Here is a 15544-nt window from a genome sequence, read left to right as displayed (position 1 = left end):
ACAAAGTTAAAAGTTGTATCATGATAACTTGTAAGCTGCGAAAGAAACAAAGAAATATATATTTTGAAAATGATCCACAGGTGTATATAATAAAACGGCCACCTCATTCTGTATGCAGAACAGCACCGCGCACAAAAAAAGCGCTTTTGCAGAAATAAACGGACGAACACAAAGTTAAAAGTGGATTCACGTTGTAAAAATGACTGTGTTTAAAGTCAAGGAAAAAATAAAGCCAGCAAGCCACGGACGGAAAGGAAGCCACTTAGAAAGAGCACAGAGGTGGCTGTCCATGAAAGGACAATAGCAGTGCGCGCGCAAAAGAGCGATTTTGCAGAAATAAACGGACAAACAAAGTTTTGTGTGTTTAAAGCGCAGAAGAAAAGCCAGAGAGCTGCGGAGCCAGCGAGGAGCACAGAGGCGGCTTTCCAGGAACCCGTGGTTCGGGTCTAGCTGGTCTGGTGCATTACAGGTGGACAGCAGCCTGGCGCACAACTGCGGAACTGTGCTGGAGTGTCTATTTTTGGACTGCGTTAAAAAAAAAAAAAAAAAAAAAAAAAAAAAAAAAAAAAAAGGGACATCTTTAAATGCTGCTGTGAATCTGTGAATTGAAAACCCACACTTTGAAGGGACCAGGTGTGGGAGGGCTGGAGGTTTAGACCAAACTCATGCCTAAACGTATATCATGGCACTACGTGGATTAGTGTGGCTGATGCGAGCCATTCGAGGCTGTAATGACAGGTCGGTCGTGGCTCACTAGAGGCTGCTACACGGCACATAGTGGCACCTTCATAGTGGATATATGATAGATCAAAACGTGGGTCATTCTTCGAATAATCACCCCACACCCATGTGTGGCTCCTTCAGCCTTCATTATTCGGTGGGACCGAGGCTTTACAACACTTCTGTTTTTGATATACACACACACACACACACACACACACACACACACACACCAGTGCATTGTCAGCTACTTATATCCTGTAAGGAAAGCATGGACACAGGCACCACGTTCACCTGTATGGGAGCCAGAGCTGCCTGAATCGAACATGAGGTTAGCCGGTAGCAACATAACAGTACAAGTATTTATTTATTTTTATTTATTTTAAACAAAGAGAGAAGAAGCTGCACGCAGGCACACACACACAAGTTTTACACAACAGGCTGCACCAACACAGACTGTTTGACAGTGTTTAGTGCAGTTTTCCCAAAGATCTGCCACTGTGTATGTAGCTCCACATAGCACAGCCCTGAGCAATGAACAACATACAGAGCAGAACCCTTCAAACTACATTCAATAGTACAGCCTACTTTGAAAGCCAAAGGAGTAAAGGGAAAAACAAGTAACAGCTCCCTCTACTGTGAACAGGTTTCCTACCAAAAATAGGTCGCTGGGGGAAGCAGACCTTGGCCACTGTCTCCCTCTAGACTTAAACAGAGCAAACATCACCTCTCCTAAAAGCCAAAGATGCTTCTGTAAGTATTTCCCCCCACTCAAAGATGACAATAGCACCTACCCTGGGTAAAAAACAATGCTATTGTACATAGGGCTCAAGGGGTTAAGGGGAGCTGGTGGTCGCAAACCAACAACTTCAAACTGCAATTAATAAAGTCACAGGAGACATGAAGAAATACTTGTACAGTGTATTAGAGCTGCAACTATACATGATTTCTAAACATAACATTTGTACTGATATTTTTACAATCATTGTGCGTAAAAAGCAATTATGCGTCTTCTAAGAAAGAAAGGAAGCAGTGGTCAAACTGAAACCAGGGCTGTTTAACATTTTAATTGCAGAAAGCATTTAAAAAAAAAAAAATACAGGCAAATATTTAGTACACCAAATCTGCAAGCATATTTGACATCTTCACTACCCACACTAAAAAGTAATATGGTGAAGTCTAAGTATTTGGACAACAAGTTTTGTGATTTTGTTTCTGCACACCACCACAATGACATTGAATTGAAACAATTAGTGTGTACTTGTAATGCAGACTTTTGGTTTTAATTCAATGGGTTCAACAATAAATAAATAAAAATCACATTGCCCATTTTGGAATTACAGCCATTTGTATACACAGTACCTCCATTTTTCAGAGGCCATAAGTAATTGGACAAGTGAAATATAATGCTGTCACATGTAGGCTGTAAGCAGCAGATGGTAAATTGGATGTTCCATTGTTTCCCTGAGAGGTTGACAGAAAACTTCTGTCACTTCTGGCTGTGACCACTGCAACACGCAACCCAGTGGCACTTCCTGCTAAAAGTTTAAAATTTTCTATTTTTTGCAGCTTATGTAGTGACAAGGACAAAACAGGTGTCTTGTCTTGAATGCAGAGGAAAAATGGACAGCAAGATATGGACTATTTAAGTGCACAGAGTCACCTGGTTTTAAACAGGTAAACATGAATAATTTGTCTGATATTAAAGAGAGGAATTAAATCCATAACCTCACAAAAAGTTAACTTTCTAAACTGGCATCAAAGCCAGGGCTTCCTGTTTTAATATAATGCTGTGTAAAATGCCAAAGCTCTGTGTATCTTTCACTTAATAAACTACTGTCGATGTTGTTAGCACTGAAAAATGACCACGGCTCACATAGTCACCTACAGACCACCACAGAAAATGACATTTTATTTTTACATACATCTACTAGAAAGCCGCAGAGGTTTATCCAATTTTGCAAGAGTGTGACCATGAAGGCTTGGAGAGGAAGCAAAGTCAGGATAGTGATCTCAACAGGTGAGCTGTGATGTGGACACGGGACTTTGAAGCAGCTAGCACAGCTAGCTGTTAGCAATATCTATGCTTACCAGCTTACGGACTGTGGCTGGACAAATGAAACAATCAAAAGACACAAAGGTGACAATGGCAATCGGATGTATAATTTCAGTCTTGTGGAATTTGTGTAACTGAAATATCGAAGCATACAAAGTCCTGTGAAGTAGGGGTGCCGGGGGAAAAAAAAAAAGAAAAACGAAATCGATTAATGTCCGAATCACGATTTTTATTTATTAAGATTCTGAATCGATCCAAAATGTCCAAGAATCGATTTTTAAAAAGCTTTTTTTTTTTTTCTACATTTGCTTACTCACTGCGTGTACTGTTTGTCAGGCAATGGCCTCCATACTACAACCCCTGGCAATAATTATGGAATCACCGGCCTCGGAGGATGTTCATTCAGTTGTTTAATTTTGTAGGAAAAAAAAAGCAGATCACAGACATGACACAAAACTAAAGTCATTTCAAATGGCAACTTTCTGGCTTTAAGAAACACTATAAGAAATCAGGAAAAAAAAAATTGTGGCAGTCAGTAACGGTTACTTTTTTAGACCAAGCAGAGGGAAAAAAAAAATATGGACTCACTCAATTCTGAGGAATAAATTATGGAATCACCCTGTAAATTTTCATCCCCAAAACTAACACCTGCATCAAATCAGATCTGCTCGTTAGTCTGCATCTAAAAAGGAGTGATCACATCTTGGAGAGCTGTTGCACCAAGTGGACTGACATGAATCATGGCTCCAACATGAGAGATGTCAACTGAAACAAAGGAGAGGATTATCAAACTCTTAAAAGAGGGTAAATCATCACGAAATGTTGCAAAAGATGTTGGTTGTTCACAGTCAGCTGTGTCTAAACTCTGAACCAAATACAAACAACATGGGAAGGTTGTTAAAGGCAAACATACTGGTAGACCAAGGAAGACATCAAAGCGTCAAGACAGAAAACTTAAAGCAATATGTCTCAAAAATCGAAAATGCACAACAAAACAAATGAGGAACGAATGGGAGGAAACTGGAGTCAACGTCTGTGACTGAACTGTAAGAAACCGACTAAAGGAAATGGGATTTACATACAGAAAAGCTAAACGAAAGCCATCATTAACACCTAAACAGAAAAAAACAAGGTTACAATGGGCTAAGGAAAAGCAATCGTGGACTGTGGATGACTGGATGAAAGTCATATTCAGTGATAAATCTCAAATCTGCATTGGGCAAGGTGATGATGCTGGAACTTTTGTTTGGTTAAGTTCCAATGACATTTATAAAGATGACTGCCTGAAGAGAACATGTAAATTTCCACAGTCATTGATGATATGGGGCTGCATGTCAGGTAAAGGCACTGGGGAGATGGCTGTCATTACATCATCAATAAATGCACAAGTTTACGTTGATATTTTTGGACACTTTTCTTATCCCATCAATTGAAAGGATGTTTAGGGATGATATCATTTTTCAAGATGATAATGCATCTTGCCATAGAGCAAAAACTGTGAAAACATTCCTTGCAAAAAGACACATAGGGTCAATGTCATGGCCTGCAAATAGTCCAGATCTTAATCCAATTGAAAATCTTTGGTGGAAGTTGAAGAAAATGGTCCATGACAAGGCTCCAACCTGTAAAGCTGATCTGGCAACAGCAATCAGAGAAAGTTGGAGCCAGATTGATTAAGAGTACTGTTTGTCACTCATTAAGTCCATGCCTCAGAGACTGCAAGCTGTTACAAAAGCCAGAGGTGGTGCAACAAAATACTAGTGATGTGTTGGAGCATTCTTTTGTTTTTCATGATTCCATAATTTTTTCCTCAGAATTGAGTGATTCCATATTTTTTTCCCTCTGCTTGGTCTAAAAAAGTAACCGTTACTGACCGCCACAATTTCTTTTCCCGATTTCTTATAGTGTTTCTTAAAGCCAGAAAGTTGCCATTTGAAATGACTTTAGTTTTGTGTCATGTCTGTGATCTGCTTTTTTTCTACAAAATTAAACAACTGAATGAACATCCTCCGAGGCCGGTGATTCCATAATTTTTGCCAGGGGTTGTACAGCGTCCCCGCGAGGGGAGGGTCCGGCGTGCTTCAAACATTCGTGAGCTGCAGCTTAGCATGGCGGACAAAGAGCTAATTCAGCCAACACCGTCTTTGCTGAAGACAAATGTTTGGGTGCATTTTGGATTTTATTATTTGCTGCGTAAGAAGGAGCTTGACATGACTTATGCAGTGTGCAAAATCTGCAAAATGAAAGTCAAGTACTTCGGAAACACTTCAAATCCGCAAGCCCACATGCGATGCCATCACCCGGAGCTAAAAGAAGTGGAGCAGCTGCCAGCCAACTCTGGACGAGCAAAGCAAATAAGTAAATTTACATCTAGAATCACTTGATTAACCTTGTAAAGCTGCATTTTCTTAGACAAACATTTTTTAAGTAATATAACTATTTCTCAGAGCTCTTTCAATCGAAAATCGATTCTGAATCGAATAGTCACCCCAAGAATCGGAATCAAATTGAACTGTGAGTTGTACGATTCACATCCCTACTGTGAAGCCAGAAACAGTCAGACATATATGAATTTTATTTTAATTCAAACAAATTCTCTATGAATGTGAAAACACTCCTTTGTCCATTGATGAACCTCTCAAAGACTGACAGAAAAATCCAGAGTTAAAGTCACGGGCTCCCGAGATGGAAATGTGAGCAATACAATTGGTGTCATCTGTACAGCACAGTTTCATGTTATTTCAGAGAAAAATATTTTCACAACTTTAAACTGCAAATTTGTACAATGTAACAAAGTATCCTTTTCCAGAAAAACTGTCCGACTTGTCCCAGACAAGCAAGCAAGCATTAATATTGACCCGATAAGATGATGCACACCAGCAACGACATTACGTTGCCAGACTCACTGTTGTGTTTTTGTGCAGTGACAATAAAGAAAGTCTAAGTCAAATTTTTTAACTCATGATTTGCAGTTTTTATTTGCCACTATAGACCTTTCCATTAAATTTGTACTCATCCATAATCCTAAGGGCCCTGTCACACCTTGAAATGCTGGCATATGATGATCCCCCCCTCCCCCCAATGTTGGACGTATACATAGAGTATTCATAACCAGCTGGACGTCACGTATACATGTCCTATTCTTAACTTACATGTAACGTTTCAATGAATTTACACCAACGGCCGCATATCAAGTTGCCGGCGTATGCAATCTACGCCCAACGATAGTCCCACTTATGCAAAGTGTGCAGCAGCGTATGACTGACAAGCATGTGGCGGTTGCACTACAAATTGACACTTGCATGAACTAAGACACACCTGTGCAATAATCATGCTGTCTAATCAGCATCTTGATATGCCACACCTGTGAGGTGGGATGGATTATCTTGGCAAAGGAGAAGTGCTAACTAACACAGATTTAGACAGATTTGTGATCCATATTTGTGAGAATCATGTCTTTTGTGTATATAGAAAATGTTTTAGATCTTTGAGTTCAGCTCAAGAAAAATGGGAGCAAAAACAAAAGTGCTGCATTTATATGTTTGTTCAGTGTACATCATCTAACTCACAAGAAGAAATGTAAATGCAACTATTTTACCAATCCATTACACTATATCCATTATAAGTAACTACTTTTGAGTTTCCAAATATTCCAAATATGTTCTCCACCACACAACGTGCACAAGACAACCTGCAGCTGTAGATAATTTCTCTGTGATTCTAGGAGCGACTACAGAATGGTTTCATCAACCAAGTTGGCTACAAAATGATTATTTTATATAGCGTGGCGTCCAGTGGGGCAAAATAGGACGCATAGGTGCGGCAGTGCGGTGAAAAAATTCGTGCAAGTGTCAAGGTGCCTGAAGGCTCAATATCACAGTCATGTCAAAACGAACTTCTGCCGGCCGAGGCCATGGACGTACCCAAGCCCTTCTTCATTCAAAGTACCGACACGTTCCTCCAGCCAACCCTTATATTTTATACCAATCACTGTCAATGTGCCATTATACGTAGCTGACACGTTCAGTAAGTTCTGTGGTCATTGGGAACACGTCAAATAAGTTACATATAGGTTCACAGCTCGTTACTTATGGCTTATAAATACATATAATATAAATAATTATATGTAATATGTTATATAATATAAATAATATAAATAATATAATATGGCATATAAATACTTATAAATACACCTCACCATAGCACGACATATGAGCGTGCGTCAACATGCTCTTAACTTATACAAAACCTACTCATAACTTACTAGACGTATGCCGGCATTTTTAATACACACAGCATAAGCTGGCTAAATTGTCAAGGTGTGACAGAGGTTTAAAGTTTGTGTGTCTATTGAAATTCACCACACTCACTGTTAACTGCCATGTGATGGTCTAAACACCTCAGTTTCAAGTCTGAACAAAACAATGACATTCAGATTAACTTTTAACTACAGTTAAACTGCAAAGATGTGGAAAAACACAGAAGTTGATGATAAAAGTTTCTTTGTGACTCTTTTGATGCAGCCTGCTTTAGTCATTCTGTCGCAACAGACAGGTTTGTGATAATTTGGTAGAGAAACAAGAGCCTGGTTTCATAAAGTAGTCTAATGTTGTTTAGAGGACTAAACTCAGTCGACTCAATTTTTTTTACTTCAGTCGTTCCATGAAGCACTTAGTCGGCTAAAGTTTTACGTAACCCGACTAAAGTTTTTAAGTTCAAAGTCTTATCACGTGCACAGTAAAAACAGCCAGTTATACCACACAATCAAATTCTTACTCTGTTCATTCTCCCTAGAAAATTTGCATATAGGAAGTTCACATAGATGATTAAAAAAATAGAAAGCACATTATAAAATACACAATATGAGACCGAAGAAAGTATTATATACACTATTTAAGAGATGTACAGTTTAGAGGATCGGTGGATGTGCAGTTTATGCAGCACTGGCAATTTTGTGCAATACTATGTAGTTTTAAGCAGCATTCCTGCTGTGCAGGAGTTGAAAGGTGCCTGGATGCATAAATAGTGAACACAGCTATTATAATAAATACTTAAAAGGAGGGGTCAGTGTGTCAGAGAGTTATTGAGCAGCCTAATGGCCTGTGGGTAGAAACTGTTCGCCAGCCTAGTAGTCCTGGACTTCAGACTTCTGTAGCGTCTGATTGATGGTAGGAGTGTGAAGAGTGAGTGCTGGGGGTGTGTACTGTCCCTGATGAGGTTGTGTATCCTCTGTAGGACACTGGTTTGGTAAATGTCCTGCAGTGAGGGGAAGGCTGCCCCAGAGATGTACTGTGAGGTCTTAATCACACGCTAGAGAGCCTTCCTGTCTTGGACTGTACAATTACCGTACCAGACTGTGATGGCAGTGGTGAGGACACACTCAATCTATCGGGTGTTGTAAGCCCAGTCGAGTGTTGTACGTTTTTAGCTTGGTACAGAGGAGGCTAATCTTATTTGAGTTAACAAAACTTCAGTGTCTTACCTCAAAAAAGGCGGCTAGCATGTACCACCACTTGATGAAGCAGGAAGGAAGGAGAGACTTGCGGCAGGAGCGGGTGTTCTGGGAATAATCCATCGGAAATGTTTACAGACAATGAGGCCGAGAGTGCTTCTCTGCTGCGGCGGACTCAGCCATGTTTGTAGCAGACAGACCAACCCGGAAGTAAACAAAACTGTCGCGCATTAGAGGTGTTTCTTGGTACTGGCACTCGCAAGGCTGCTATGTCCATAAAAATCATCAACTAACATAAGATGGCTAATCTACAAGTTTAGCAGCCGATGTGAAACGGAGATTAGACGGATAATGTTGGGTGTCTAATCTTAGTCGACGAAGTAAGCTTAGTAGACTAAAAGATTATTCTGCTTTATGAAATCGGGCCAAGATCTTTATGTTGGCCAGAATGTCCAAGAATGGATTGTAGATCAAACCATACAAATGTGATATGATACCATACACAATGCAAGCACTGGCCTTGATACAGTCAAAACATTCCTCTGAGCTCAGAATATGGTGAGCCCCCACAACTTGGATTTAGCATTACAATCAGCAAAAATATCTATAAATATGACTCCTGCATGGCCAAACACAGCCTACAGACATCTCTGAGTGTCAGTCAATATTGCTACTCACTTTGATATTGGAAACCTGCCTTTAAGATTTAATAACATGAACTACTGGAGCTCTTCAAGAATAATTACAGTCCTTGACTATAGGTTTACTGCGTGGTGTTGCTGTGGGAGATCAGTGTGCACAAACATAGTGCATGAATGCATGCACGCACGCACGCACGCACCTACCTCCTTAAGGACTTGAGAGCCAATGGTCTATTCAGTACAGTGGAAGGATCCACACTATGCCAGAAATCTACGCATTTCAAGTCAAACTTTAACTCAGGACTCACCTTTTTAATGGTTTTTGTTTGGACTAAGGCAAGCTCTCTGGTTTCATCAGCAACGTAGAGGGAAAGTTTGACATAAGGATCACTGCAGAAACAGAGAAAACAGCACTTAGACAAAATCAGACCTGAAACATGATTTTCAATGTGTCACAGACATTATTGTGCAATCCACATATACTGACTGACTAGAACAAATGTGCTCTACACAACATCATTAGTATTGCATTATGAAAATTCCACCCAGTAACATTACAGGACACTGGAACTATTTCCATACAGAGGAAAATGCTGTGTGTAGGCTCACAAATAAATGTTTTTTCTTTCAACAACAAAAATTATTAGTGATCCTAAACCTAGTAAGTCCACTTCCCAACAATCAACCATAGTTATATTCGGGGTTTTCACATATCCCATAATCCCTTGCGCGCCACAGAGTCGCTGCAGTCAAAACAAAGAATCCACATGATGACAATTGTAAATGAATATTATACTACAAAAATGTAATTTCTTTATGCTTTTTGTCACGTTAATAAGAGACTGCTGCATGATATCCTGAAAACTTGCTAAAACAATTATAACAAATAATCCATGTCTGCTATGTTTAATCTGCGTGGAATTTAATAAGCGCAAACCGAATTTCAGACATTTATATATATTAGTCTGGAACAAAGAGAGCAAACAGTGTTGTAAAGAACAATAATCAAGATGTTAAAGAGCAAACTTCACTTTTCTCCCAGAACAACATGATCAGAAAGCGAGCGTAGCTCACAGCAGCTCCCACTGAAAATAACGGAGAGACAGCCTGTGATTCTCGCATGTTTACATAAAATAAACAATAATAGAATAATAGAATATATTCACGAGTTTTAGGCACAATATAAAAATAGTTTTATGTTGCGATGTTAATGCTGTTGTCCGTGTTCCACGGTTAAAGTGCAGCATGATCAGAGCATCTCAATGCAGTTCTCAATGTTACTGAGATCTCGCAGCGCGGCGACCTCTTCAAGGTTTTGCGGGATTTGAAACCTGAAAAGCCTCAATGCTGGACAGTCTCCATTTCTACCTACAGTCTAAATGTTGCATTGGAGTCTGGTGAGAAGAAACTAAAATGTCCTACTAACAAAGCTGTGTGCTAAAAAATGGAAAGCAAAAGGTGAATAGGACAAATAGTAAGCACAGTGGATGTGACTATGTACCATTTTTTTATTCATTATTTTTTTTTAAGAGGTGCTGATGCAGTTTATTTCCCCATGGTTTCCACATATACTCGTAAAAGCAGAGCTGCATTCCACTTTTTGAACACCAATGACATTACTTTTCTGAAGCCTGACAGCAGCATGAAGAACACCCTCATGTAGCCTCACTAAACCTTAAAAAAAAAAAACATTATTAACTTAGAGTATCAGTATTTCCTTAACTAATGTGGCCCATCCTGCCAGTTTCATAGTGAGCCGAAAATACATTTCTTATAATAAGGAAGATGTCTAAACTTATGTCATCATCTCTCACTCCCTGTGCGCGTGCAAAGACATCAAAAAGGAGAAAAAAAGAAAAGTCCAAATATCACAAAATACACAAAAGCACAAACATATTAACATCAACATTTACTTTATCTTCTATTTCACTGCAGACAGCATGAATGAACCAAAGATGTTTCATGTTTTGTGTGGCCAGCTTCATTTAATTTGTTAATATACATCCATTTCCGGTGTGGCAGACCTGACGTCTCGCCCCTAAAAATTTGTCCGCCCTGCCTCCACTGCACATGCGTCATTTCTGACCTCAGCAGCTCGTCTAAGACAGAGTCTCTTCATCCAAAGCGATCAAATGGATTAATGGGATTATTAACCATCAGATGACAAGGTAAAACCTCTTAAATCATTCTAAAGTCAGTTCTGAGCAGAAATTAGGCAATTTTAAACAGAAACGAGGTGATACTCTGACGTTTTGAAATGACCGACGTGCAGTGAACACATCAGCTAGCAGCTCATGTAGCCATGGCGATCTTTTATGATGAAATAATGCTGAATTTATATGGAAATGATTGTTGTACAAAACCTTTAGATATCTGTCGCTGAGATAGGTGACGACTGGAAGGCAGTTTTAAGCAGAAACAAGGTGATAATCCATGAACCGTGGCTAATGATGCATGCGCAGTAAAGGCAGGGGGTATCGATTTTTGGGGGGACCGTTCGGTCTGTGATCACAGTGATCACTGCATCTGCGACGAGCTGATTAAATAGAGTATGACTGATGCGCACTGTTGATCTGAGTGAAAGAAATAGGCTTGTTGCATATTTAAAGCAAATGAAAAGAGTCATTTTAATATGTGGCACCGCTTTTAAAATGTGCACCACGACTCTGCTGAAGCAGCAGCATTGACTGGCTGCTTCTCAAACCCCCTCGTTGGAGAAACCAAGCACTCTTCTAGTTAAGCCTGTTGAAAAGAACAGTCGACAGGTCTCTAGATAACACGTAGGTTCTCATGTTCCTCAATAAAATATGTAAATAAAGACTTTTTTGTTTTAATACCAACCTTGAGAAAGGTCAGTGTTGTCATGATGCTGCTGTATTTACAGACATCTTAAAATCCTTTTCTTTTCTGCTCTTTTACTGTATGCTATATGCTGCAGCTACTGTCAATTTTTATTCATGAAGATGGACTGACAATCCACTTATCATATGCCTAAACTACATATCAGTAGTAAATGAAATGTCAAATTTCCGATCATTTTCACACATGGTCCATCTAGATATGAGAGACTAAGCCCTTCTGAGGGTCGGACTGCGTGTACTTTATGCACTTATGCACTTTTTCCAGTCTACCTCACCTGCTATTCCACCTGAGTATGGAGAATGTATGTGTATGTATGTGGGGTTTCTGGGGATAGGGGAGGGCAGAGAGGGGAGATGTATGTGCAGGTTTTATTTGCATTCTCTTATATTATTTAGTACTCTTTTTTTTTTTATTTTAGAGCACCAAGAGTATTGCTATCCAATTTTGTTGTAGTTTGTGCAATGACAACAGAATTCATTCATTCACTGATTCATTCAAATTAGCTGACTATTCTAAATAACTAAGATTATGAAAATATCAATGTGTTAGGTTTTATTTTTGGTGCCATACAGTGGTGGGCACACTTCCGATAATCCAATAACCGATTATTATCACTTTACCAAGGCGTTGCTAGGCCGGTGTCGTAGATTTACGTCGATGCTATCTGGGTATACATGCCCACAGTAGCGAACGAGTATCGGCATACCCGCCCGCTGTGCGTAAACAAATGACGTCATAGCGTGCGCAGCCCATCAACTGTCCGCAGAGGAAAAGATGAAAAGGCGAGAAGTGCGTGTTGCTTCCAATATGGATATTCCGGATGATTTTCTAATGGATAGTACGACAATGAACAGCAGCCAAAGCAGCCAGCTTGATGAGGACACCCTGGCGAATTTGGAGAGCAGCGCGGTACCAGCCAACACGACAAAAGTTAAAGTGAGCCAGCTTTTTATGTACATGTTGGGTGTCGTGCCTTTTGAAATGACATTAAATATTGTTAATGTGATTCCACGTGTTGTGTATCTCAGTAAATGATAATAATGCAAATAACATGCTGTTGTCCTGCGGTATGCATTTTCTGAGTCTCTCTGTCCATGCCAGATATTCGCCCGAGTTAGACGAAGGCGAATATCTGTCACTGTGGGCGGCTGGGCATGGACATCAGGCCTCTGAAAATGCATACTGCCCTCCAAAAGCATGTTATTGTATTATTATCGAAGATAATGTTTTCATTATCAGATTATCTTTACAGATAACTTTATAAACCATTATCGGACTAATTATCTTCCGTTAAAGTTTTGCCCGATAATTTTTAGACCGTTAACGTGGTAAACAAAGCTGAACAGCTACAAACTTTTATAAAATTTAAAATCAGTTGAGCACCAACCTGTTAAATGTTTCTTAGCAGATGTGTAGTTCTACTCTCTGCAAACAGAGGAGAGCTGCTTCTAAAAGAAACTGCTCTATCCTCTGCAGTCAAAGGGGAACTGATCACCAAAAATAAAAAACTCAATTCTTTTAACCCCATACTAATACGCAGGCAATATCACCCAAGTCATTCAGAGGCATACATTTTTAACTTATGGTTCAAATTTTAACCAAACTAATTTCAGACAAGTTATTTAAATTAATGTCACGTCTGAAGTTTTATAAAGTGAAAATATCAGATATATGTTTTAGTTTTAAAGTAATGCGCTAATTTTTAAGGTTTTAGTGTGGACATGCTGTGCCAAGTGCATGATGGGTTGGATAGGATAATCTCAGTACATTCACGACAGGAGAAATACATAAAGACACTGATCAGGCTCCACGGTCAACAGCATTAAACTCTAGTGCCTAAAACTCTCGTGAATATATTCTCTGGGTTAACAGACGTTGTTATTGTGTTTGCATTTATTAAACTCCACGCATCTTAAATGTATCTGGAATTTTGTTTTGGCAAGTTTTTCACGGTCTCTACTGCCATCTACTGGCCAGTAGTGGCCTTGAAGCTGGGCAGACACTGTATATTTTCCAGTCACTGTACTCAGTTCCAGCCCAAAGTGTACGACAGAACCGCACGGTGTAAAAGTTCAGAGAGCCCGATTTATGTTCTCACACACGTACGTTCAAAAACCACGTCGGACTCATGTTTCCAGAAGCAAAACGTAAACAGAAGCTTTTTTTTCAAATTTAATTTACATTTCTTTTTTTTTTTTTTTTTTTTTTCTTTTTTTTTTTTTTTTACAAAAACTCTCGATGGGACACATCAAAGTAAAAAAACAAAAACATTGTAAGACAGGTCTGTGGTGTTTGCACAGGCACAGTGCGAGAGGTTGAACGCTTGTAGCGCTTCAGCAGTGAGATACTCTCACGACGGCTGACCAGAATATCAAACAGGTTTGATTTTCATCCGACCATACGATCGGCGATCAGGAGGTGGTCGTGAGATGCCGTATGCCCTTAGAAACAAAGTCACTAACATGGGGAATTTAGTTTGATTTCATCTGCTGCTGATAAATGCTCAGAAATGTGAGTGACAAATGTGGACCTCCGTGACATCATGTTAGGGACCACCCCCTCAGAATCATACATTGAGACTAACGGGAAAACTGGAAGTTTGTGGACTTTTGACGATGAATAAATGAAAATGGTGAACAGGTGTGTTTTTTCAGGATGCAGCAGCAGCACTCATGATGTTTATTAGGTGGACAGTTTTCCAAAAGATAAGATTTTGAGAAGGAAAGTGGGAGCTTTTTTTTTTATTATTATTTTTGAAAGTGCCTTTTGGATAGAAATTAACCCGAGTACAGCTGATGTAACCACAGATTATATCCTTTTCATTAATGTAGTCAGAAAACTAACAAAGCATGTTGCCTCTCCCGAAAGCGTGGAACCAGCCGTGTTTGTAGTTTGTGCTGCCACATCGCACCATGCTAAGCTAAGCTGCTATGTGCGTAACCAGCAAGTCTTGCTCAGGAAAGACACATTCTTGACCATGGAGAGCGACGACGGTTATCACTGCTAACAGGAGAGCCCTGACATGGACCAGCTTCCAGCCATTTGTGATATCGGTGTGTGTACCGTGAACCGCCAATGCTAATAGCTACCGGGAGCCAGTGAGTGTGGTGAAGGAATGCCGTTTCCATTGGACAAACAACAGCGCCACAAAGCAAACAATAATTCTACACTCAACAAAAATATAAACGCAACACTTTTGGTTTTGCTCCCATTTTGTATGAGATGAACTCAAAGATCTAAAACTTTTTCCACATACACAATATAACCATTTCCCTCAAATATTGTTTACAAACCAGTCTAAATCTGTGATAGTGAGCACTTCTTTGCTGAGATAATCCATCCCACCTCACAGGTGTGCCATATCAAGATGCTGATTAGACACCATGATTAGTGCACAGGTGTGCCTTAGACTGCCCACAATAAAAGGCCACTCAGAAAGGTGCAGTTTTATCACACAGCACAATGCCACAGATGTCGCAAGATTTAAGGGAGCGTGCAATTGGCATGCTGACAGCAGGAATGTCAACCAGAGCTGTTGCTCGTGTATTGAATCTTCATTTCTCTACCATAAGCCGTCTCCAAAGGCGTTTCAGAGAATTTGGCAGTACATCCAACCAGCCTCACAACCGCAGACCACGTGTAACCACACCAGCCCAGGACCTCCACATCCAGCATGTTCACCTCCAAGATCGTCTGAGACCAGCCACTCGGACAGCTGCTGAAACAATCGGTTTGCATAACCAAAGAATTTCTGCACAAACTGTCAGAAACCGTCTCAGGGAAGCTCATCTGCATGCTCGTCATCCTCATCGG

The 15544-nt window shown here is 39.9% G+C and overlaps 1 protein-coding gene across 3 annotated transcripts in view; it reads right to left on the bottom strand.

Annotated features, from left to right (window-relative positions):
- Positions 1 to 15544, bottom strand: part of nedd4l (NEDD4 like E3 ubiquitin protein ligase) — a 103730-nt gene that overhangs the window by 70883 nt on the left and 17303 nt on the right. For all 3 annotated transcript variants that reach the window (XM_034191470.1, XM_034191471.1, XM_034191472.1), the window contains exon 3: positions 9178 to 9259. In XM_034191470.1, the coding sequence (XP_034047361.1) occupies positions 9178 to 9259 (82 nt within the window). The remainder of the gene's footprint in view (positions 1 to 9177; positions 9260 to 15544) is intronic.

Source organism: Thalassophryne amazonica, chromosome 17 (genome assembly GCF_902500255.1).
Source record: "Thalassophryne amazonica chromosome 17, fThaAma1.1, whole genome shotgun sequence".
Taxonomy (NCBI): domain Eukaryota; kingdom Metazoa; phylum Chordata; class Actinopteri; order Batrachoidiformes; family Batrachoididae; genus Thalassophryne; species Thalassophryne amazonica.
The sequence above is the reverse complement of the archived record's forward strand: the minus strand, read 5'-3'. Positions and strand labels throughout refer to the sequence as shown.